General features: G+C 42.2%; 1 protein-coding gene across 2 annotated transcripts in view; it reads left to right on the forward strand.

Annotated features, from left to right (window-relative positions):
• Positions 1 to 23,534, forward strand: part of FOCAD (focadhesin) — a 272,768-nt gene that overhangs the window by 69,335 nt on the left and 179,899 nt on the right. For both annotated transcript variants that reach the window (XM_073666136.1, XM_073666149.1), the window contains exons 7-10: positions 1,405 to 1,612; positions 13,069 to 13,275; positions 13,374 to 13,461; positions 14,190 to 14,392. In XM_073666136.1, coding sequence (XP_073522237.1) covers positions 1,405 to 1,612; positions 13,069 to 13,275; positions 13,374 to 13,461; positions 14,190 to 14,392 — 706 coding nt within the window. The remainder of the gene's footprint in view (positions 1 to 1,404; positions 1,613 to 13,068; positions 13,276 to 13,373; positions 13,462 to 14,189; positions 14,393 to 23,534) is intronic.

The raw sequence follows: 23,534 nt of genomic DNA on the forward strand, positions 1-23,534 counted from the left end.
GCCCCAGCTGCGCCCTGCTGCTGATCATCCCATTGTAACTGGATGCCAGACTGTTTTGACACAAGTTGTACATTTTTTAGCTGGGCTATGACCTAAAAATAGATTTAGTTTTTTACCAAAGGATTATTCTTTAAACTAAAGGACTATAAAGATGCGTAATTTACATATGGAATTGCATGCACAAGAATCGCTTAATATATGCTGATTATTAAAAGGGACCCTTCTGATAATCCATGTATAGTAAAGCTGTTGTCCCCTTTCATAAAATTATGGGCTGCGAGCTCCGATATTTATAATAAAACACATTATTACTTACTCTCTCCGTGTCCATCACTGGATCTCCTCCACTTCTTTGGTCTCTGTTTGTCTGCAGTGCTGATATCACTGAGAGCTGATTACGTGACGTCAGCTCTGCAGATAAACAGACTGGGGCAGTGGAAGAGAGCTGACGTTGGACCTGGGGAGGGTAAGCATTTTTTTATTATAAGTGCTGCAACTTATAACCCATAGTTTTCTGAAAGGAAGAATGGAGTTTGTACTTCAATGTTTTATTTACATGAAGGATCTTACAGACCCTGCTGATCTGTAGCACATATAGGTATGATTTCAGATTCTTTGGGGATTAATTACTAGTTTTCCATAGTGTTATGGAGTGAAGATGCAATGGTCACCCCAGAAAAATATTACATTTATAACTTGAGGGATGACTGTGTGATACCAGAACTGCTCATATACAAGACCTAGCAGCAAAAGCGAGGGAACAAATGAAGAACTGAAAGTTTGCATAAACATAACTGGAAATCCAACGTCTGTTGGACCCAGATAAGTTACAAATGGTTATTTAGAATACTGAGTGATCCATGCAGGAGAATTCATGGATACTTTTAGCTATGTCATTAAAGGGATATTCTCAAGTTTCGATGTCAGCCCCTATCCGTGGATAAGGGATAACTTACTGATTTCTGGTGGTCTGACCATTGGAACCACTTTGAACCCGAGAACCATGGCTCTGAAGAGCCCCATGTGAATGGATCGGTAGTCAACCACGTGCACTGCCGCTTCATTCTCATTGGCACTGTCGTAGATGGCCAAGTGCTGCGCTCAGCTCGTCTTCGGCAATCCCATAACAATTATTGGAGTAACATTGTGCATTATCTACTACCACTACATCATACTGGGCTCTTCAGAGCCCAAGTTCTCGGGATCACCAGGGGTATCAGCAGCTGCGATCGATAAGTTACCCCTTATCCTCTGGATAGGGGATGACTTCCCAAATGGAGGATACCCATTAAAGTGCAATTGTTATTAAATGTAGTTAATCTAGGTGTGATATTAATTAACTTTTTATTATTAGACCTTACTTTTAGGATACATTTAAGGTAATTTTTTTGTATATTCTTGTAGGAATGAACGATCTACTGTTAACACTCTGACACCTTTTCTGAGATACTTGTTTTGTGAGCCGTCACAGCTACAGGAGTTTTGTGCTCTCCGAATGGGCGTAAGGAAAACTCTACTTCATTCAGATGCCAGTCCCAGTAAAGCTAAGAGCCCGTCGGCTGCGGAAGAACTAGTCGTTCGCCTGTTATTTGATTTAATAAGCTTTATGCAAGTAAGTGGATCTTTGCTTTCTAAAAGTAGATGGGTTTCCAAGACGTTAGCTTTATGATCACGCTCCACAGTGTGTAACTTGGGGTATGTGAGTGATTGTTAGACATTGCTTTCAAACTACGTCAAATATGGAGGGAGGACCTCCGCAACCAAAAATCTTTGGGAATTCTTTTCTCTTTTTCGAGAAACATAACATTACTGTTTCTTTTTGCCAGCCTTTATGTAATTCAATCTGCATCCCTGAGGTTTTTTGTATTTGTTAACATGAAGGCGGGAGTAATGGATAACACACATGTAACATATCTGGTATGACTTCATCTTGAGCATGATCTTTCTTCAGCTTGTTAGCACAGATCTCTTGTTATCTGGCATTATTGAGCATGGGAAGTGTGCAGGCCTCTTTTTAAGATCCAACCTTGTATGCTTAAAGAACCACTGTCTGCAGATTAAAGAGTTAATGTTTATTGAGATGAAGGAGGTAAGGAGTGCATAGTATCCATTCCAGATTTCCCAGCAGAGCAGCTGGTCCCATACTGAGCAGTCCAACTTGGAAGGCGGGTGATCTTACCGTGGCCCATATCAGTCTGCTCGTTGTCATTGCCAAACATCTCCTTGATTCTGGTGCCAACGTGCTCTAGACAAAGCAACTGTTTTATGGAAAGTGGCATCTGTGCCGTGTAAGAGCTGGAGCACTCAGATCACAATAAATAGATCCAGCTTTGGGGTACGTTCATGGCAGTGTTAGCCAAAGTAACCAGCTAAATCTGGAAGGAATCAGGACTAAGGTTGAATGTGTAAATGGTATATTATTCTTCAGGATTCTGCTTACTGATACACTGAGATGATGTGATAATTATATTCTGGAACAGAAATGGTCTTCAATTTGACAGGTGTTTTTATTTGGCGAAGAAAAGCTGTAACGATTCAACCGTCCTAATATTTTGTGTGTCATGTTACGGTGATTCTCCCTTATAGAGTCAATATAATAAACATTGATGCTTAACAATATAAAGTATAAAAAATATTCATAAACCACTTACTGGACATTATAACATTAATTACTTTTTTACAGTGTGTTTTATTAACAAATATAAATCTCATTAATTGCAGATTTGAGATGGCCTTGGTCAAAATCTGAGTATTATAAATACCCTTCTATAATAACACTGCTCTACATCAATTTTGCTGACTACAAGATAACATGATCTCTATGAATTTTGGTGTGCTGAATCCAAAAATCACATCCGTTTCCTCCAGTCACGTCAGTTTTTTCCCCAAAATTCTGTTTACTAAGGAACTTTTACAGTAATAACGTAACTTTATATATAATTATATTATTTTTTTAGAAAATTTTCCAAAATAAACAAAACATGCACTTATCTACTATCAACTACAAAGAAACATCTAGCGAACTAAAAAAAGGGGAAGAGGAGAGGGAGGAAATTTATCTTATGTATTTAAGAGTAGTCCCATAATGTAGCTTAGTAATTTATATTATTTAGATATGCTGAATCCGCAAAAAGAAATGCTCCATATACAATCGGTATAACTAATTGAAAGACTGCTTAATAATCAGTTAAAAATTGAGGTCATCTAAATTTTATGGCTATATACCATAAGCAAAGTGAAAACTGATGGCAGCATTCAGTCTTTCAAGAGGCCTGCAAGTCGTAGCAATTTTAACTTGCTTTTTCTGACGTGATTACAGACTTTATTGACAACATTAGGGCTGAGAGTTATAACCTTTTAGTTCGATGTAAATACTTTTATATCCAAAAATGACAAAAGTATTCTTGAAGTGATACCTTTATTGGCTAACCAGAAGAAAATATATATGTGCAAGCTTTCAGAGCACAGAGGCTCCTTCTTCAGGCGATATTACAAATCAATTAATTTGTACTATGCCTGACGAAGGAGCCTCTGTGCTCTGAAAGCTTGCACATATATATTTTCTTCTGGTTAGCCAATAAAGGTATCACTTCAAGAATCCTTTTGTCATTTTTGGACATAAAAGTATTTACATAAATTTTTCTGGCTAACACGGTACCACAATATAACTTTGTATTGTACATCAACCTTTTAGTTCAAAAGAACCTGAATTACTTCCCCTCCAATCTTGGAGCTGTGAGTGAAGAATAAGGAGAATGCTTTCTCCAAGACATTAGGGCCATGGAACATAGATATCAAGGCAGAAGGAGCACAAACATGATGGCAGACTACTGCTGGTGTTTACAGCATGATATCCCTGATCATAACTATTCTAGAGCATCCAGAAAGAGAAAATTTCTTCCTAACCATTAAAATTGACATGACTATTTCTCTCTTGGTTAGAAGACGGACTCGTTTTTTGCATGAAACAAATACTCTGCTCAAAAAAATAAAGGGAACACTTATATACCACATCCTAGATATCACTGAATGAAATATTCAAGTCGCAAATCTTTATTCATTACATAGTGGAATGTGTTGAGAACAATAAAACCTAAAAATGATCAATGTAAATCAAAATTAATATCCCATGGAGGTCTGGATTTGGAATGATGCTCAAAATCAAAGTGGAAATCAAATTACAGGCTGATCCAACTTCAGTGGAAATGCCTCAAGATAAGGAAATTATGCTCAGCAGTGTGTGTGTGGCCTCCACGTGCCTGTGTGACCTCCCTATAATGCCTGGGCATGGTCTTGATGAGGTTGCGGATGGTCTCCTGAGGGATCTCCTCCCAGACCTGGATTAAAACATCAGTCAACTCCTGGACAGTCTGTGGTGCAGCGTGACGTTGGTGAATGGAACGAGACATGATGTCCCAGATGTGTTCAATCAGATTCAGGTGTGGGGAACGGGCGGGCCAGTCTAAAGCATCAATGCCTTCATCATGCAGAAACTGCTGACACACTTCAGCCACATGAGGCCTATCATTGTCATGCATGAGAAGGAACCCAGGGCCATCTAAACTATTAATATGGGCATACAGGTTATATACAGCTGAGGAGAGTGATACCTGTATGTCTTATATAAGATGCCTTGCCTTGTTGATAAATCATCTTTTATCACCTTATGTAAATGACCTCTCACAGGCTATGGGGAGGACGCTGCCTGTAAGATAACTCTGCCTCCAGGGGTTATTATACATGAAGGGGGAGTTACCAGTGTGAGACATGTAGTAGCCGCTCTCTGCTCTCCTAATCTCACTGCAGAGCGGTGTGTGATTTTACCTGACACATCTGCAGGTTCCTCTCAGCTTCAGCTTCCATCTCACAGATAGCCATTGTTAGTATATTGCTGCAATACAGCAGAGCTCAGAGAGCTGCAAAAAATGTGTTTTCAAAAAGACAAAGTTCATTTTTCGTGTTCTGTGTTAGTTACTTGTCTCATACTGGTAACTCCACCTTCATGTAAAATAAGCTCTGGAGGCAGAGTTATCTTCCGGGCAGCGTCCTCCCTACAGCTGTTACTATGTTAGCTGTTACATACTACATAGATCATTTATATAAAGTGATAAAAGATGATTAATCAACAAAAAGGCATCTGATATGAGACATACAGGTAGGACTTCTTTCAGCTGTATATAACCTGTATGCCCATATTAATAGTTTAGATAGGTCAAATGTGGTGACAAATTCCCTTTAAAACCTTTAATCAAATATTTCTCATTTGTGAAAAAATGTGCATTTTTTTTTTCTTTTCATATCTGAAATCAGCATCTTTTTCATTTGGTAAAATATTTAGGTCAGCAACATTTTTTTTTTCAAATGTAGATCAGTGAATTATTCTACCAATATGAGATGTTTTAACCCCTTACCGACCGCATCTTTTACCGCACATGACGGCTGATTTAATCAGCTATCAGGTGCCTCTTAACAGCCGCGGGTGGAACTGAGCTTTGCCCACAACTGTTAATCTGACAGTGAGATTTAACACGCGCCTGCAGGGAGCGCGTCATTCCACACTCCTAGCACCACGCTCGTGACGTGATCTTGGAGCGCCGATGGGTTGTCATGACAGCTGGGGGTCCTGAACACATTACAATCCTCCAGTGAAAGCCAGCGTTTATAGGAGATTGTGATTTTAGCTATACTTAGCACAAGTGATCACATGTTCTCAGATTCAAGTCCCCTAAGGAGACTAATAAATACAGTAAAAAGTGAAAAAAAAAAGTTTTTAAAAATATGAAAAACCTAAAAAAAAAAAGATACAAGTTCAAATCACCCCCTTTTTGCCCCATTAAAAATAAGACAATTAAAAATAAAAAATACACATATTTGGTATCACGGCGTTTGTAAAAGTCTCCGATCTATCAAAATCTAAATTAAATTAATCCGATAAGTAAATGGCGTAAAAAAATTGAAACCCCAGAATTTAAGTTGTTTTTGGCCGCCACAACATTGCAATAAAATGCATCAAGAGGTGATCAAAACATCATATCTACCCCAAATGGTATCCGTAAAAACTTCAGCTCAGGGTGCAAAAAATAAGCCCTCATACAGCCCCATATCGAAAAAAATGGAAAATGTTACGAGTCTTGGAGTATGGCAACACAAAGTTTTTTTTCTGATTTTGTTTTTACCACTTAAATAAAAAAAAAAAAAAACCTGTGTATGCTTGGATTCTGCATAATCGTACTGACTGGAGGATCATATTGCCAGTTCAGTTTTACCGTTTGGTGAATATGGTAAATAAAAAAACAATTGTGAATTTGCACTTTTTTTTGCAATTTCAATGCACTTGGAATTTTTTCCCCGCTTTCCAGGATAAAATCAGTGGTGTCATTCACAGTACAACTTGTCCAGCAAAAAAACAAGCCCACATACAACTATATGAATGAAAAATTTAAAAAGTTATGGCTCTTGGAAGAAGAGGAGGAAAAAACAGAAAATTGCCATGTTGTGAAGGGGTTAAAGAGTTGTTCAACATGGCAGGGCTAGGGCCTGCAGCTAGGTAACTAATGCTATGGAACATTCATTTTTAGGCTTTTTTATTGTTATCTATAGGCGTTCTTATTGCTGGACACAAATACTGTATCCTAGAATAGACTAATGTTCTCCTATTTGTCCACTCCTGATGGCCACCTTTGGTATCTCCTTGGTAGCTACTCTCTGCTTTTGTTATGATTTCCTTGAAAAACAGCTTCCACCCTTCTAGGAAGATTTTCTACAAGATTTTGGCATATCTGTCGGAATTTTATCCCATTCATCCAGAAGAGCATTTGTGAGATCACACATTGATGTTGGATAAGAGGACATGGCTCAATGTTTTTTTCCTAGTTCATCCCAAAGGTGTTTTATGGGGTTGAGGTCAGGACTCCTATGTGGTCCAGTCAAGTTCTTCCATGGACCTTGCTTTATGTACTGGGACACATTCATGTTGGAACAGAACAGGGCCTTTCCCAAACGGTTCCCACACAGTTTGTCCAAAATGTCTTGGTATGTTGAAGCATTAAGATATCCCTTCATTTGATTTAAGGGGGCTTGGACTAATCTCTGAAAAAGTAACCCCATAGCATTATTCCTCCCTCCACCAAACTTTACAGTTGGCATGATGCAGTCAGGCAGGTGACGCTCTTCTGATGTTCACCAGACTGTCTATCAGACGGCCAGGCAATAAAAAGTGATTTGTCACTCCAAAGAGCACATTTCCACTTCACCAGAGTCCTGTGGTAGCATGCTTTACACTACTCTATCCAATGTTTAACACTCTTACCTGGTGATGTAAGGCTGGAAGGCAGCTGCTCGGCTATTGCATTCATGACAGTAGGCTGCTGTTCACAGGCTTTGTGCTAATGCCAGAGAAGGTTTGGATTCTGCAGCTACTGAGTTAGCAGAGCATAGGAGACTTTTCTACATTATACTCCTCAGCACTCTGTGACCCCACTCTGTAACTTTATCTGGTCTTCACTTTGTTGGCTGAGTTGTTGTAGTTCATGAACGCTTCCACTTTTCAATGATACTTAGTGTTGATAGTGGAATATTTAGGGGGGCAATAATTTTGTGAACTGACTTGTTGCAGTGGCATCCTATGACTGTACCCTAAAGGAAATTCAGTAAACGCTTTAGAACTGCCCATTCTTTCACAAATGTTAATAAAGACAGAATACATGACTAGGTGCAGGATTTTATACAGCTGTAGCAATGGGACTGAATGAAAAACTTGAATTCGCTGATTAAAGGCATTGTCCACTACTGGACTGATTGGCTGCAGCCTGTTAGTGTTCCGTTGGAGCATACGTCTGTCCTGGTAACGCAGCTCCAACATCGCTGGAATGCCAACAGTCCAGGAGGTGTGCATGTGTATTCTAACATTACTATCTATCTAAGGTTGCAGCCGGACAGGTCGTGGACGGGAGGTATGTGTCCCCAAGGTGCCAAGCCTTGGTGATGTAGGCCTCGGGAAAGCAGGTGAGAAAGTGCTGAGAGGAGTTTAATGTGCCTGGATTATAGGGCCGGATTTTACGAGCAGCTGAAAGAGCTGGGGGGGGGGGGGATCAGCTGCTCACTTACCTCCAGTCCAGGTCTTGGAAGGCCTAATTTAAGACAGTTGCGCCTGTCTGTCTGTCTGTGTGTTGTGCAAGCTAAGCAGGCTTGCATGGGGTGCTCAGACCTTGCTGAACGCAGAGAAGGGCATCTGCGTTTAAACGGCTAGGGCCGTGCTGAATGGACTTATTTTGTGTTTTGTTCTGTTAAACCCTTTATGCAACCTGAAAGAGGCTGTGTTATTTTTGTTTACTGCCTGGTTTATGGACATGTAATAAACTATCAGTTTATTTTGAACCATTGGACTGCATCCCAGTGTGAACCAACACTTACCACAGAGCTGACCCCTCATAATATATATAATCGTATAATATAATTTTTATATATATATATATATATATATATATATATATATATATATATATATATATATATATATATATATATATATATATATATATATATATGTGGTAAATGGTCGCATAGTCGATGGGAGGTCTATGTCACAGAGATTGCTGGCGTCTGTGATGTAACCCGGAGTGTTTCTGTAGTGCATGTAAGCACTAAGAGGATCGTTTGGTGCACCTGGGAGCCGGGTTATGGGTAGTTTAGAGAGATGGGCGGGTGTACCTACCCACATACCTCACCTCTGGGTGTGGTTAACAGCCTATATAATGTAGACTGTTGTTTGGCACATGGTCTGTGTGTTTGGAGGGAGAAGGCCATCTGTGTGTGGTTGTCTCCAGACCGAGCTAGGATACTGGACGCTACCCAGCCTGTGTACCTACAGGACTGCCTAAGCTAAGCAGAGACTTGCTTAAAGGACACTGTACTTTGTTTGCCTGAACTGAAGGCCATTTGTTTTTTCTTTTTGCTTGTTGATTTATGGAGCAATAAACCGATACGGAAGGAACATGCCTCCTGTTTTCCTCTCGTCGCACCCAAGAGCGTAAAACCCCTACTTTATATAGATAGATAGATAGATAGATAGATAGATAATAACGTGGGAAAGACTATGCACTCAGCCATCAGACTTGCCAGCACACATGTTACTTAATGGTTTGAAAGTTTATTGTCTATAGTAGAGAAGTTACCTGTTTGAAAGACATAGACACCCAATATTGGAACTGAACCCTGGAAGCCAGATGGTGAACCCTGGATAATGAAGCTCACAGATATAAGAGCAAGAAGGGAAGAGGAGCCTGTGCAGTTGTTAGGATACATCTTGGCTGCCTGATGACATGCCTGTGATGCCCCTGACAGATCACATCTGCTGAAGTGAAATAGCATTAGTGCCTCAGCCTTTGCCTCTCTTCTTCTACACTTGACAACATTGCAGATGGTATTTTAACCCCTTTCCGACGACGTCAGTAATAGTACGTATCTGTGCCCTGGGACTTATGGACCAGCTATGTACTATTATGTATAATGTGATCGCGCCCGCACACAAGCGGTGCGGGGCGATCGCCGCCGGGTGTCAGCTGATTGTCACAGCTGACATCCGATGCTATGTGGAGGGAGCGGTCCCGCTCCCTGCACATTAACCCTCGCAATGCTGCGATCGAAGTCGATCGCAGCATTGCGGGGGCAAGTGGGTAGGTAAGTGCCGGTACTCCCCTCCTCTCCGGCCTTCAGCGATGTCTGCAGCGGCTCCTGGATGTTGTCATGACAACATCCAGGTCACCAGAAGGCAGGATGTTACTTTGGTCATACGCAATGCGTGACCAAAGTAATGTCTCCCTGTGTGCAGCGCTGACAGGCTGCATGGCATAGGGAGCTGCTGCTCTCTATGCTATGCAGCCGATGAGGCTGCAAAAAGTGAAAGTCCCATAGTAGGATAATGTGTAAAAGTAAAAAAAAAAAAAAGTGTAGTAAAGTGAGAAAAAAAAAATAAATTGTAAAAATATAAAAAAAAAATGAAAAAAATAATCCCCAAAAAATAAAAATATATTGTACCCATAATATTTATTTATTATAAAAAAAAAAAATAAACCAATAAAAGTACACATATTTTGGTATCGTCGCGTCCGGAACGACCTGACCTATAAAACTGTCCGACTAGTTAACCCCTTTAGGGAACACGGTAAAAAAAAATAAATAAAAAACGAAGCAAAAAAAATTCTTTATCATCATACCGCCAAACAAAAGATGGAATAACACGCGATCAAAAAGACGAATGTAAATAAAAATGGTACCGCTGAAAACTTCATCTTGTCCCGCAAAAAAACAAGCCGCCATACAGCTCCATCATCTGAAAAATAAAATAGTTATAGCTCTCAGAATAAAGCGATACAAAAAAATTATTTTTTTCTAGAAAATAGTTTTGATTGTGTTAAAGCGCCAAAACATAAAAAAAAATATAAATGCGGTACCGCTGTAAACGTACTGACCCGAAGAATAAAGCTGCCTTATCAATTTTACCACAGCGGCAAAAAAAAAAAATTCCGGAATTGCTGTTTTTTGTTTATTCTGCCTCCCAAAAATCGGAATAGAAATCAAAGAATGTCACATGTTCGAAAATGGTACCAATAAAAACTTCAACTTGTCCCGCAAAAAACAAGCCGTCACATGACTGTCGGCCTAAATATGGAAAAATTATAGCTCTCAAAATATGGTGATGCAAACACTAGTCTTTGCAAAAAGAAAGCGTCTTTTAGTGTGTGACAGCTGTCAATCATAAAAACCCCTTATGATTCTGGTATCTCAGCACCGACCCGAAGAATAAAGTCGTCTAATCACTTATACCACACGAGGAACTGTGTAAAAAAATTTAAACTCTAGGGTTAGGGTTGTTCTAGGGTTAGGGTTGTGCTGGGGTTTAGGGGTGGGCTAGGGTTAGGGTTGGGGTTGTATTAGGGTTGGGGCTGGGGTTAGGGATGGGATTTTTTCAAAAGTATTGAAAAAAAATGATGACGATACGGCGACCAGTGTTGAGCGCAAGTGCTCGCTACTTGAGTTTGCATTGGGTGCTTGGGTATGCACTGAGTATCGCGGGTGCTCGAGTCTCCGCCCCATGTGCTTCGCGGCCAAAAAAAACGTTGCTGGGATCACCTGCCATGCACGAGCGATCCTCGCATGTTTCACGGTTGTTAGACACCCAAAAAAAAACATGCGGGGACTCGAACATATCACTCGAGCACCCGTGATACATGGCGCATACCCGAGTACCCGATGCAAACTCAAGTAGCGAGCACTTGCGCTCAAGACTAATGACAACTTATTCAATATGATGACCTAATGTTATCAAATTCTGTCGTACCTCTGGGTTCAAAATGTTCACTATACCCCTTGATAAAATCCTTGAGAGGTCTAGTTTCCAAAATGGAGTAAATTGTGAGGGGTTTCCACTATTTAGTCACATCAAGGGCTCCTGAAATGCGACATGGCGTCCGCTCTCGATTCCAGCCAATTTTGCGTTCAAAAAGTCACACAGTGCACCTTCCATTCTGAACCCTGACGTGCGCCCAAACAGTGTATTTTCCCACATATGGGGTATTGGCGTACTCAGGAGAAATTGCACAACAGTGTTTAGGTTCCACTTTCGCCTCTTACCCTTTTGAAAAAAAAAATTGGGGGCTAAAACATAATTTTTGTGGAAACAGTTTGATTTTTTTTATTTTCACGGCTCCATGTTATAAACTTCTGTAAAGGACTTGGGGGTTCAAGGTGCTCACCACACATCTAGATAAGTTCCCTGTGGGGTCTAGTTTCCAAAATGGTATCACTTATGGGGGGTTTCCACTGTTTAGGCACATCAGGGACTCTCCAAACGCAACATGGCGTCCGCTAATTATTCAAGCAAATTTTACATTCAAAAAGTCTAATGGCGCTCCTTCCCTTCTGAGCCCTGCCGTGCACCCAAGCAGTGTTTTTTCCCCACGTGTGGGGTATCTGCGTGCTCAGGGGAAATTGCACAACAAATTTTAGGGTCCATTTTTTCCTGTTACCCCTGCAAAAATAAAAAAATTTTGGTCTAAATTAACATTTTTTTTAAAAAAAGTTAAATGTTCATTTTTTTTCTTCCCCATTCCAAAAATTCCTGTTAATCACCTGAAGGGTTAATAATCTTCTTGAATGTGGTTTTGAGCACCTTGAGGGGTGCAGTTTTTAGAATGGTGTCACTTTTGGGTATTTGGGTAAAAAAAAATGGTTTTGCAAATTTTGTTGTAAAAATGAAAAATTTCTAGTCAACTTTTAACCCTTATAGCTCCCTATTAAAAAAAATGTGGTTCCAAAATTGTGCTGATGTAAAGTAGACATGTGGGAAATGTTATTTATTAACTATTTTGTGTGACATATCGCTCTGATTTAAGGGCATAAAAATTTTGAAAATTGCGAAATTTTCGCCAAATTTCCGATTTTTTTTCACAAATAAATGCAAGTGATATCGAAGAAATGTTACTACTATCATGAAGTCCAATATGTCATGAAAAAACAATCTCAGAATCACTGGGATCCATTGAAGCGTTCCAGAGTAATTACCTCATAAAGTGACTGTGGTCAGAAATGTAAAAATTGGCCGGTCTTTAACGTGCAAACCACCTACGGGGGTAATGGGGTTAAGCAGTGATTCAGGCATTATTCCCTTACCTTATTTACCTGCTGTTTTCAAAACCATGGTTCTGCACTTGGCTATTACGAACTCTTATTTGTGCTGTTTCTTGTAACCTCATTTTTCAACTGCAAACAATTCAACAATGTTTATTATTTTTTTATTTGTGAAAACGACTGCACTCAGTAATCTAACTGATACATCATTGGATTCAGCTTCTCTTTGCCTACACCATCCTGCTCTCAGATGAGGTAGCAAAAATCTGCTGACAGATTCCCTTTAAGCTGATGTTTCCACTTCTTTTTAGATCTAGCTTTAGGTTATGTGCTCATACTTGAAATATGGACCCAAGCAACTATTTGCTAAGCAACTTGTGCAGAATTGTATTTATTTTGAGCCTCCTTCATTTATCTGTTTTTCGGTTTCTTCTCTTACAGCTCACAGATTGTGCACAAGTGACGGAAGTTACCATGTACATGAAGGATTTGTGTGTAAAGTTTTGTGAACATCCAGACATTTGGAGGAACGAGCTTCACCTATTGTCGCTACAGGCCTTGTGTGCTTGTGAATACAGCTTACAAATCACTGGGGACTGTTCCACACTATTACACATTGTGGAAGAAATTCTAGATCTTCAGAAAGAAGTAAGTAATAGAGTAGACTAGCAATAATGAGAACAGATTTTCAAGCTTGTTTATTATCGGTAATTATTCTTTTTTTTTTTTTTATCGTTTAACTTCAGAGTTTTCCTAGAGAGCAGATTTTAACTGGTCTGAGCTTGCTTCTGCTGCAGTCTCCATGCAGCCATCATGATCAAATTCTACATTTAGGTAAGTTTGAATCTAAGAGGTACAAAATAAATCCACACTATATAGAAATTAATACATGTCATGATCAGAATCTCACAAAAATGCCACTCAAGGATTTAGATTTGTAACTTAAAGTTGTCATGTCAGAATAGAAGTTAATGTTGCTCTCCTGTCTGCTGGGGCCGCGCTCTCCTGTCTGCTGGGGCCGCGCTCTCCTGTCTGCTGGGGCCGCGCTCTCCTGTCTGCTGGGGCCGCTCTCTCCTGTCTGCTGGGGCCGCGCTCTCCTGTCTGCTGGGGCCGCGCTCTCCTGTCTGCTGGGGCCGCGCTCTCCTGTCTGCTGGGGCCGCGCTCTCCTGTCTGCTGGGGCCACGCTCTCCTGTCTGCTGGGGCCGCTCTCTCCTGTCTGCTGGGGCCGCTCTCTCCTGTCTGCTGGGGCCGCGCTCTCCTGTCTGCTGGGGCCGCGCTCTCCTGTCTGCTGGGGCCGCGCTCTCTTCTGACTGCTGCAGCCACTCTGGTCCTTGCACCTCATTTTCTCTTGTATGCTTATCTCTTCTGTTCAGGTGCCATTAAGTTCAAGGTATTAATAGAGATCACACTGATTGGACTTTGATGCCATATCCTGACCATTTGCTCTGAATATCTGCATTAGGAGCACCTGTTTACTGTTAGTGCTGCCAAAAAGAGTTATTTTCATTCAGTTTGAGGAAAGATCCTGTTAGTTCACATTTATTTATTTTTTTTATTCACAGCACTTAAGGTTTTGATGTTACCAGATGGAAGCAAAGCTTCAGCCATTGCGCAAGTGTTGCTCATGCCATTGTTACATGTGTTATCATCAGCATCCTTGGTAGACTGTTTCAGTGAGAAGAATAAAGGACTGTCATTACAGCAATTGGCACTAACCATTTTGGAGAAAATACAAGATACCGACAACAAAGAGAAAGAAAAAGTGGTAATATAGATGAAGCCTAATTTTGGTCCCAGCATGTCTGATAGTTACTATTTTTCTCCCCTTCTATCAGCTTTTTAAAGTAATGTAATTTTTGCCAAGTTGCCATGTAGTTACATTCACAAAATAGTAAATGCGGCAAAAGCAAACAGAATTGTTGTGGCATGTACAGTTACTAAATTGGACTAGTAAAACAGGTATGCAAAAATTAAAAATGTGTCCTCTTTGCAAAGATTTAAAAGAAAACTACACCTCTCCCCCTCTGGGCTTTTACTAAAAAGGATGTGACCAGAAAAGCAAGCACATCCAACACGCCACTGTATTCGGGTAGCATGTTCAGGTCAACTAAACTAAAAACATCTTTAACCCCTTCACGACATCCGCTGTACATGTACTGTTCCATGGGAGGTGCGTTCCTGCAAACCACCGTATATTACGTCGGCTCATTCTGACACCCTGCAGAAATTCCCACAATCTGTTCTAGCGTCGATCACGGGCATTTAACCCCTCTGATGCCACTGTCAATAATGACAGTGACATCAATAGACATAGCAGAGGGAGGGGAGCTCCCTCTCTGCTACGATCGGCACAACGCGATTGCAATGTGCTGATGGTCACCATGTTGACCCTGGGCTGAATAGATGTCCACGGGGTCACACAGGTATAGTTCCTGCTCTGTGCAGGAGCTGACACGCTTCCCCCCTCTGTATGAGACACTGATCTAATGCCCTGCAATGTTTTAGATAAGCGATCATGGCAGTGAAAGTTGATGTCATATGGAGGGATAAGGTAAAAATAAAATTAAATTTTTTTTTTAAAAATATATGTATAAAAAAAATAACCAAAATAAAGATCCAAAATATGAAAAAAATATTATACAAATAAATACATAAATTTAAGGTAAAAATAAACAAAGTTCACATATTTGGTATCGCCATGTCCAGAATAACTCGATTAAAATTGTCACACTAGTTAACCCCTTCAGTGAACGCCGTAAAGAAAGAAAAAAAATGGCAAAAAATAATGCTATTTATCATACTGCTGAACAAAAAGAGGAATAAAATGCAATCAAAAAATCGAATGTAAATAAAAATTGTATCACTGAAAATGTCATCTTGTCCCACAAAAAAAAAAAAAGCTACAATACAGTTCCGTAAGCGGACAAATAAAAAAGCTATAGCTCTCAGAATATAGTTATGCAAAAACAATTCTTTTTTTTTTATAAATTTGTTTTTATTGTGTAAAGGCGGCAAAACATAAAAACAAGACATAAATCTGGTATCACTGTAATCGCATTGGCCCGAAGAATAAAGCCGTCTAATCACTTATACCGCACAAGGAACTGCGTAAAAAATAAATAAAACCAATTCTTCACCTGGTGTTGATATTTTCATTCTGCCTTCCAGAGATCACAGTATGGCTCAGCGAACACTTATCCTGCGCTCTACACTGAGCACTTAAACCGGGGTTTCCGTGTAAATCCCTGAAATACGTGATTCAAATGTAATCCCCAGCTGAAGATTCCCTATAATGAGGCAGATGCAGACACTGTGAACACTGTCTGACCTGTGATCCGGAGGTGTTCGTCTTTTTAAGCGTGCATAAAGGCATGGTTGGCCACAGTTTTGTGCCAGACTGAATCCAGAGTAAAGCTGCTGCCTCATTATAGTGATTGGATCCGTTAGTGGTGTCATCTGAATCGCGTCATTTGGAGATTTCGATGGAAACCCCAATGTAAGTGCTCAGTGTAGAGCACAGGATAAATGTTCCCAATAAAAGCTTCAACTCAATCCACCAAATCGCAAGTCCCCACTCAGGTCCATCATTTCTTAACGGAAATATAGGGGGCTTCCACGTTACTGGTAGCACAAAGGCTCTGGAAAAGCAAAATTGCTCTCCCCAAAAGAAATCCAGCGAATTCTGCAGTCCCAAATTCAAATGTCCCCCTCAGTGTGCCTAAATCACATTTAGCGTTCACGTTTGGCATCTTTGTAGTAATGAGAGCCGGCTTAATTTACCGGGTGCATGTCTCCAGAAGCACAAGCTGGGCATAATGTACTAGGCATTACAATGTACGGGCACTACAATGGCAGATTTGCAATTTTCACTCAGCAACATATATTGCTGTTTGTTTCTGTAAAACACCCATGGAGTCAAAATCGTCACCACACCTGTAGATAAATTCCCAGAGGGGTGTAATTTCCAAAATGCGGTCACTTGAGTGGATGATTCTGTTCTTCTAACATTTAGGGGCTTTGTATATGGAGTCCACAAACCATTCTAGGAAAATCTGTGCTCAAAGAGTCAAATAGTGCTCCGTCCCTCCCGAGTCTCACCGTGTGGCTAAGCAGTACTGTACAGCCACATATGGGGTATTTCCACGTTCAGCAGAAATTGTGTAACAAATTTTGGTGACATTTTTTATTGATTTTCCCAGTGTAAAAGTGTAAAATCTGGGGCTAACACAAAATCCACTGAAAATGTCATTATTTTTTTTTTTCAACGCCCAATGGTATAAGGTTCTGTGACAAACCTGTGGTGTCAGTATGATCAATACACCTGTAAATGAATTAATTGAGGAGTGTAGTTTGAAAAATAGAGTCCCTTTTGGGAGGGTTCTGCTTTTCTGGCACCTCAGGGGCTCTGCCAATGTGACATGGCACCCGCAAACCAAAACCGCAAAATCTGCACTATAATATGGCGTTCCTTCCCTTCTGAGCTTTGTACTATGCCTCAAAAGTAGTTTTTGACCACATTTGGCATACCCTTGTGAAAATGAAAAATTTGGGGCTAAAGCAACATTTTTGTGGGGAAAAATACACTGTTTCATTTTCTCGACTCAACGATATCAAATTCTGTGAAGTACTTGTGGGTTCAAAGTGCTCACTACACCTCTAGATACATTCTTTGAGGGGTGTAGTTTCCAAAATGGGGTCACTTGTGGGGGGTTTCCACTGTTTAAGCACATCAGGGGCTCTGCAAACGCAACATGGTGTCTGCTGTCTGTTCCAGCTAATTTTGCTCTTCAAAAGTCATTATTTTTTGAGAAAATTTCTTATTTTTTCCTTACACATTGATTTAATTCCTGTGAAGCACTTGAAGGGTTAATAAACTTATTGGACTTGGTTTTGAGCAGTTTGAGGGGTGCAGTTTTTGAAATTTTGTCACTTGGGTACTTTCTGTCACATAGGCTTCTCAAAGTCACTAAAAATGGGATGTGGTCCCTAAAAAAAAAAAAAAAAAATTGGGTTGTAAATTTTATTGGAAAAATGAGAAAATTCTGATAAACTTTTAACCCTTCTAACTTCATAACAAAAAAAATGTTTCAAAAATGATGCTGATGTAAAGTAGACTTGTTAAATGTTGTTTATTAACTTTCTTGTGTAATATAACTCTCTAGTTTAAGGGCGTAAAAATTAAAATTTGAAAATTGCGAAATTTTCAAAAATATTTCCGATATTTTCACAAATAAATGCAAAAAAAATTAAGTACAATGTGTCACGAAAAAACAATCTCATAATCGCTGGTATACGTTGTAGCGTTCCAGAATTATTATCTCATAAAGTGACACTGGTCAGAATTGGAACATTTGACCTGATTAAAGAAGATAAAAAAAAAAAAGAAGAAGAATTTGGGGCAAAAGGGTTAAAACCTGCGCACTGATTAAACTAGACAGGTTGAAATTTTTCTTAAAAAAAAATTAAATATATGGCTTGTGCGTCTTACAAGTCAGGAAGCATACTGTCTCAGACACACCAGCCTTTGTTCCCATATTTCTCTTCAATAGGAAAATTAGGGGAGAGGGGATTCAAACTGCCCTCCTTGTTTGTAGAGTGTCAAGAATGAATGACTTTATAAAGGTCCTATACTGAAGGATATCACACAGACTCTGCGGGTCCATCACCTCCCTATCACTTAAATCTTAGTCTGTGAATAATAATACAATGATTACCACTCCCATTTTCTGTTCTGAACTCAACACTGATCTAGGTCTTTGTATTCCAATTTGTAATGATGAGCTGTGCACCCTGATGTCCTATCCCTAGGCTATAAAACTCTAAAATGGCCACTGCTTTCACTGCACACTTCTTTTATAGTCCCTGTGATGGTTTCCCCTGATTGGCTGCACTAGCCTATGTGATAGCTGTGAGGTATTATGTGGACGGTTGCAAGGCTGCATTTGACTTTTTGTGAGCCGCTCTTTGGCTGATGCAATCTTCAGCAGTGTTAAATGATGCGGGGCTTTCTTTTTTTACCAATCCATGCAAATTGAATTGCCAATTGTTTGAATTCCCAAATTTAAAGGGGTCCAAAACGATAAGTCTGCAGTCAATCTGGTGACTGCAGACTTATAAATTCCCCCAGCGCACGCACTGTGCTCTGTGGGGATTCAACAGTTTCAGACCCCGGGACCGGAGGGTATGTGTGAGTTATACATACTCCCAGCCAGTGGGCGCTGCCTCGCTTCATACACTTGTAAGGAGCGAGGCCACGCTCACTTTCAGGCAGCGTCACTAGACAGGGGCGGCCTCGCTGTATACTAGTGTATGGAGCAGGGTCACACCCACACATACCCTCCGGTCCCGGGTCTGAAACAGGCGAAACCCCGCAGCGCGCAGTGTGCGTGCGCTGGGGGGATTCATAAGTCTGCAGTCACACACAGTGACTGCAGAGTTATTGATTTGGACCGGACAAGCCCTTTAAGGAAATTTGACTCGCCCTCGGTTCATAGTGGAACGATTCTATCATCTCTATGTGAACCACAAAATAATGCCATTTTAAAAAAAGAAAGGAAAAGAAAAAACTATTTGTCCTGTAAAATATTAAGCCCTCATGTGGCTACATTGAAAAATAAAAATTCTAAATCTATGGCTAGTGGAACACATTAATGAAGAAATGGGAAAATCTCTGCGTCCCTAAAGGATTAACATAAAAAACTTCCGGATTGTAATCTTCAGATTAGGAAGCATTACAAAACATATCTATGTTGCAAAAGAGTTTTATTTCTAGTGTTCCTACTAACAAATTTAATCAATAAAATCTTACATGAATTACAAAAATAATGGCAAGATGGTGCTAAAATGACTATGCCAAGCCGCTACGGACTTGATAGATCGCTCCTGTGCACACTGTTAGCTTAGGATCAGGGTCTTTGTTTGAGAAGTAATTATCGGGACATTTGTCATGATGACAAAGTGCAGCAAGTGTTGACACTTTGGAGCAATTAGTTACTACTGACATGAGATTTTAAATGAATGCTGTTTCATTTATTGTCCTGATGAGTTTTTTTTCTCCTTTTTTGAAATATTTTGACATTTCATGTTTAATATTAATGTATGGGAGCATTGGCTGAAAAAACATAGGCCCCGATTCATTGACACCGGTGTTGTTTATGCTGGTCTGGATGACTGGGAGTGCTCGAGGCAGAGGTGCCGGATTCATGAGCCACTCCCCATTTTGGCAGAGCAGGATGAAATAGGCAATGGGTCACAACATTTTTGTGCAACTCCATGTTGCAGAAAGCTTTTGTGATTTTTAAGAGTGCTACATCACTACAAAACCGCTAGTTGTGTACAGTATTGCAGCTCAGCTCCAGTTACTTCAAAGATGCTGGGCTACAGTGTCATATACAGTGAAGGAAATAATTATTTGATCCCTTGCTGTTTTTGTAAGTTTGCCCACTGACAAAGACATGAACAGTCTATAATTTTAAGGGTAGGTTAATTTTAACATTGAAAGATAGAATATCCAAAAAAAATCACAAAAATCACATTGTATAAATGAGATAAATTTATTTGCGTTTTACAGTAAGAAATAAGTATTTGATCCCCTACAAACCATTATGAGTTCTGGCTCCTACAGACCAGTTAGACGCTCCTAATCAACTCATTACTTACATTAAAGACAGCTGTCTTACATAGTCACCTGTATAAAAGACTCCTGTCCACAGACTCAATTAATCAGTCAGACTCTAACCTCTACCACATGGGCAAGACCAAAGAGCTTCCTAAGGATGTCAGGGACAAGATCATAGACCTGCACAAAGCTGGAATGGGCTACAAAACCATAAGTAAGGCGCTGGGTGAGAAGGAGACAACTGTGCAATAGTAAGAAAATGGAAGAAATACAAAATGACTGTCAATCGACATCGATTTGGGGCACCATGCAAAATCTCACCTCATGGGGTATCTTTGATCATGAGGAAGGTGAGAGATCAGCCTAAAACTTCACAGGGGGAACTTGTTAATGATCTCAAGGCAGCTGGGACCACAGTCACCAAGAAAACCATTGGTAACACATTACGCCTTAAAGGTTTAAAATCCTGCAGTACCCACAAGGTCCCCCTGCACAAGAAGGCACATGTGCAGGCCCATCTGAAGTTTGCCAATGAACACCTGGATGATCCTGTGAGTTATTAGGAGAAGGTGCTGTGGTCAGATGAGACAAAAATTGAGCTCTTTAGCATTAACTCAACTCGCCGTGTTTGGAGGAAGAGAAATGCTGCCTATGACCCAAAGAACACCATCCCCACTGTCAAGCATGGAGGTGGAAACATTATGTTTTGGGGGTGTTTCTCTGCTAAGGGCATAGGACTACTTCACTGCATCAATGGCAGAATGGATGGAGCCATGTACCATAAAATCCTGAGTGACAACCTCCTTCCCTCCGCCAGGACATTAAAAATGGGTCGTGGCTGGTGTAGCGTCGGTGTCCCTGCCTCCTGCTAGGCAGGGACGCTGTTCCCCTCACCTCTCCGCTCCGTGCCCGGCGTCCTCCTCCCGCTCTGCTGGCAGCGCGCGCTGCTTCCCGGCCACTGTGCTTAGGGCGCGCGCGCGCGCGCTCCCCCCCTCTCTTAAAGGGGCCGCGCGTGCCGTCCTAAGGAGTCCCCGGCCAATGGCCGGAGGACCTCACCATATATAAGGCACCTCCTCCAAAATGGAGGTGCCCGAGCAATGTTGTTGCAAAGCCTTCACTCTGCTTCAGCCCTCAGGTCCCGTTACCAGTTACCTGCCAGATTCCTGCCTGTTACCTGCCAGATTCCTGCTTGATACCTGCCTGATATCCGCTTACCTGCTTGCAAGCCTGCGGTCCGACGGTCTGCCTTCCGACACCTGTCAGTCTGTCTATGGACCAGCCTGCCCGCTCACCTGGGAGCGCTCACCTGCTACCTGCCTGCTAGCCTACCTGGAGGCTCTGCCGTCACTTGCCGTGACCACCTGCCAGTCCAGAGACTCTTGCCCGCTCACCTGGGAGCGCTCACCTGCTACCTGCCTGCTAGCCTACCTGGAGGCTCTGCCGTCACTTGCCGTGACCACCTGCCAGTCCAGAGACTCTTGCCCGCTCACCTGGGAGCGCTCACCTGCTACCTGCCTGCTAGCCTACCTGGAGGCTCTGCCGTCACTTGCCATGACCACCTGCCAGTCCAGAGACTCTTGCCCGCTCACCTGGGAGCGCTCACCTGCTACCTGCCTGCTAGCCTACCTGGAGGCTCTGCCGTCACTTGCCGTGACCACCTGCCAGTCCAGAGACTCTTGCCCGCTCACCTGCTACCTGCCTGTTAGCCTACCTGGAGGCTCTGCCGTCACTTGCTGTGACCACCTGCCCGTCCAGAGACTCTTGCCCTCTCACCTGGGAGCGTCCACCTGCTACCTGTCTGCTAGTCTACCCAGAGACTGTCCCTGTCACTTGCTGTGACTACCTGCCCTTCTACCCAGAGACTGTCCCTGTCACTTGCCGTGACTACCTGCCCGTCTTCCCTGGGAGCCACCCGCTTCCTTACAAGGACCGCCCCCTTGTATAGTTGCTCAGAGGTTCCGCCTCCCAGACCCGTTACAGTTTGCTCGGGCCATGGAACCCGGTGGCACCCAAGCTCCCTCGCTCTCGGACCTATGTCATGAACTGTCCCGTCAGAGGTCCCAACAGGAGTCCATCCTAAGTCATCTGCGGAATGTTAACTCTCGCCTGGACACTCTGACTGCTCCACCAGCAACCACCGCTAGTGTCATGACTCGCAGCCCGGCAGCGCCTCTGCCCACCAATACCATGGCATCTTGCCCCGGACCCCGGCTTTCTGCACCTCCTCGCTTCGGAGGCGACCCCGCTCAAGCTCGGGGCTTCATAAACCAGTGCACCCTGCACTTTGAACTCCTGTCCCACCAGTTTATCTCCGACCGGGCCAAAGTAGCCTTCATCATGTCCCATCTCACGGGGGAGGCACTGGCTTGGCTAAATCCTCTATGGGAGAGAGGAGACCCCCTGGTGTCCAACCTGCCAGCCTTTCTCACAGCTTTCCGGAAAGTCTTCGACAAACCCGGACGGAAGACCTCATCCGCATCATCTCTGCTACGCCTCCATCAAGGAAATCTCACCATGGGCCAATATGCCATACGGTTCCGTACCCTTGCTTCTGAGCTGGCCTGGAATAACGATGCCCTGGTGTCTGTCTTTTGGGAGGGTCTGTCCGGCCGTATTAAAGATGAACTCGCCGGTCGGGACATACCTACCACTCTCGACAACTTAATAACTCTTGCCACCTGGATTGACATCCGGTTCCAGGAACGCGCCAAAGAGGTCACCCGTGAGAGGAGGTTTCCACGTCTAGCCCCTACCTTTCAGAAACCTGTCACTTCTCCCGCTACTCCCCAGGCGCACTCACCCGAGCCTATGCAGGTCGACCAGACCAAGATGGTCAAAACCCGTCAAGAGTTACGCCGTGCCGAGGGGAGCTGCTTTTACTGTGGCAGTAAGGAGCACCGGATCCGTTCCTGCCCGGGGAGGTCGGGAAACGCCTGTGTCTAGGATCGCTCAGAGAGGTCGTCCTAGACAAGAGTAAACCCTCTCCATCTCTGTTGCTGTCGGTCTCTATCATCTGCGGGGAGAACCGTTATTTTGAACTAGCCCAACTTGACTCTGGAGCTGCCGGAAATCTAATTTCTCAGTCTCTGGTAGAGAAATACCGCATTCCCACCAAACCTCTAGCTGTACCCTTATCTGTCGCTGCCGTGGATGGGGGCCTCTTACCACATCCCATCCAACTCATCACTGAATCCATAACCCTGCAGGTGGGAATGCTGCACTCTGAGAGCATCTCCTTTCATGTTCTGCCTGGACTCTCTCACGCCCTTTTACTAGGCCTACCTTGGCT

Source organism: Phyllobates terribilis, unplaced genomic scaffold (genome assembly GCF_046119375.1).
Source record: "Phyllobates terribilis strain yellow unplaced genomic scaffold, ASM4611937v1 Scaffold_1__5_contigs__length_1240528914, whole genome shotgun sequence".
In the NCBI taxonomy this organism is placed as follows: domain Eukaryota; kingdom Metazoa; phylum Chordata; class Amphibia; order Anura; family Dendrobatidae; genus Phyllobates; species Phyllobates terribilis.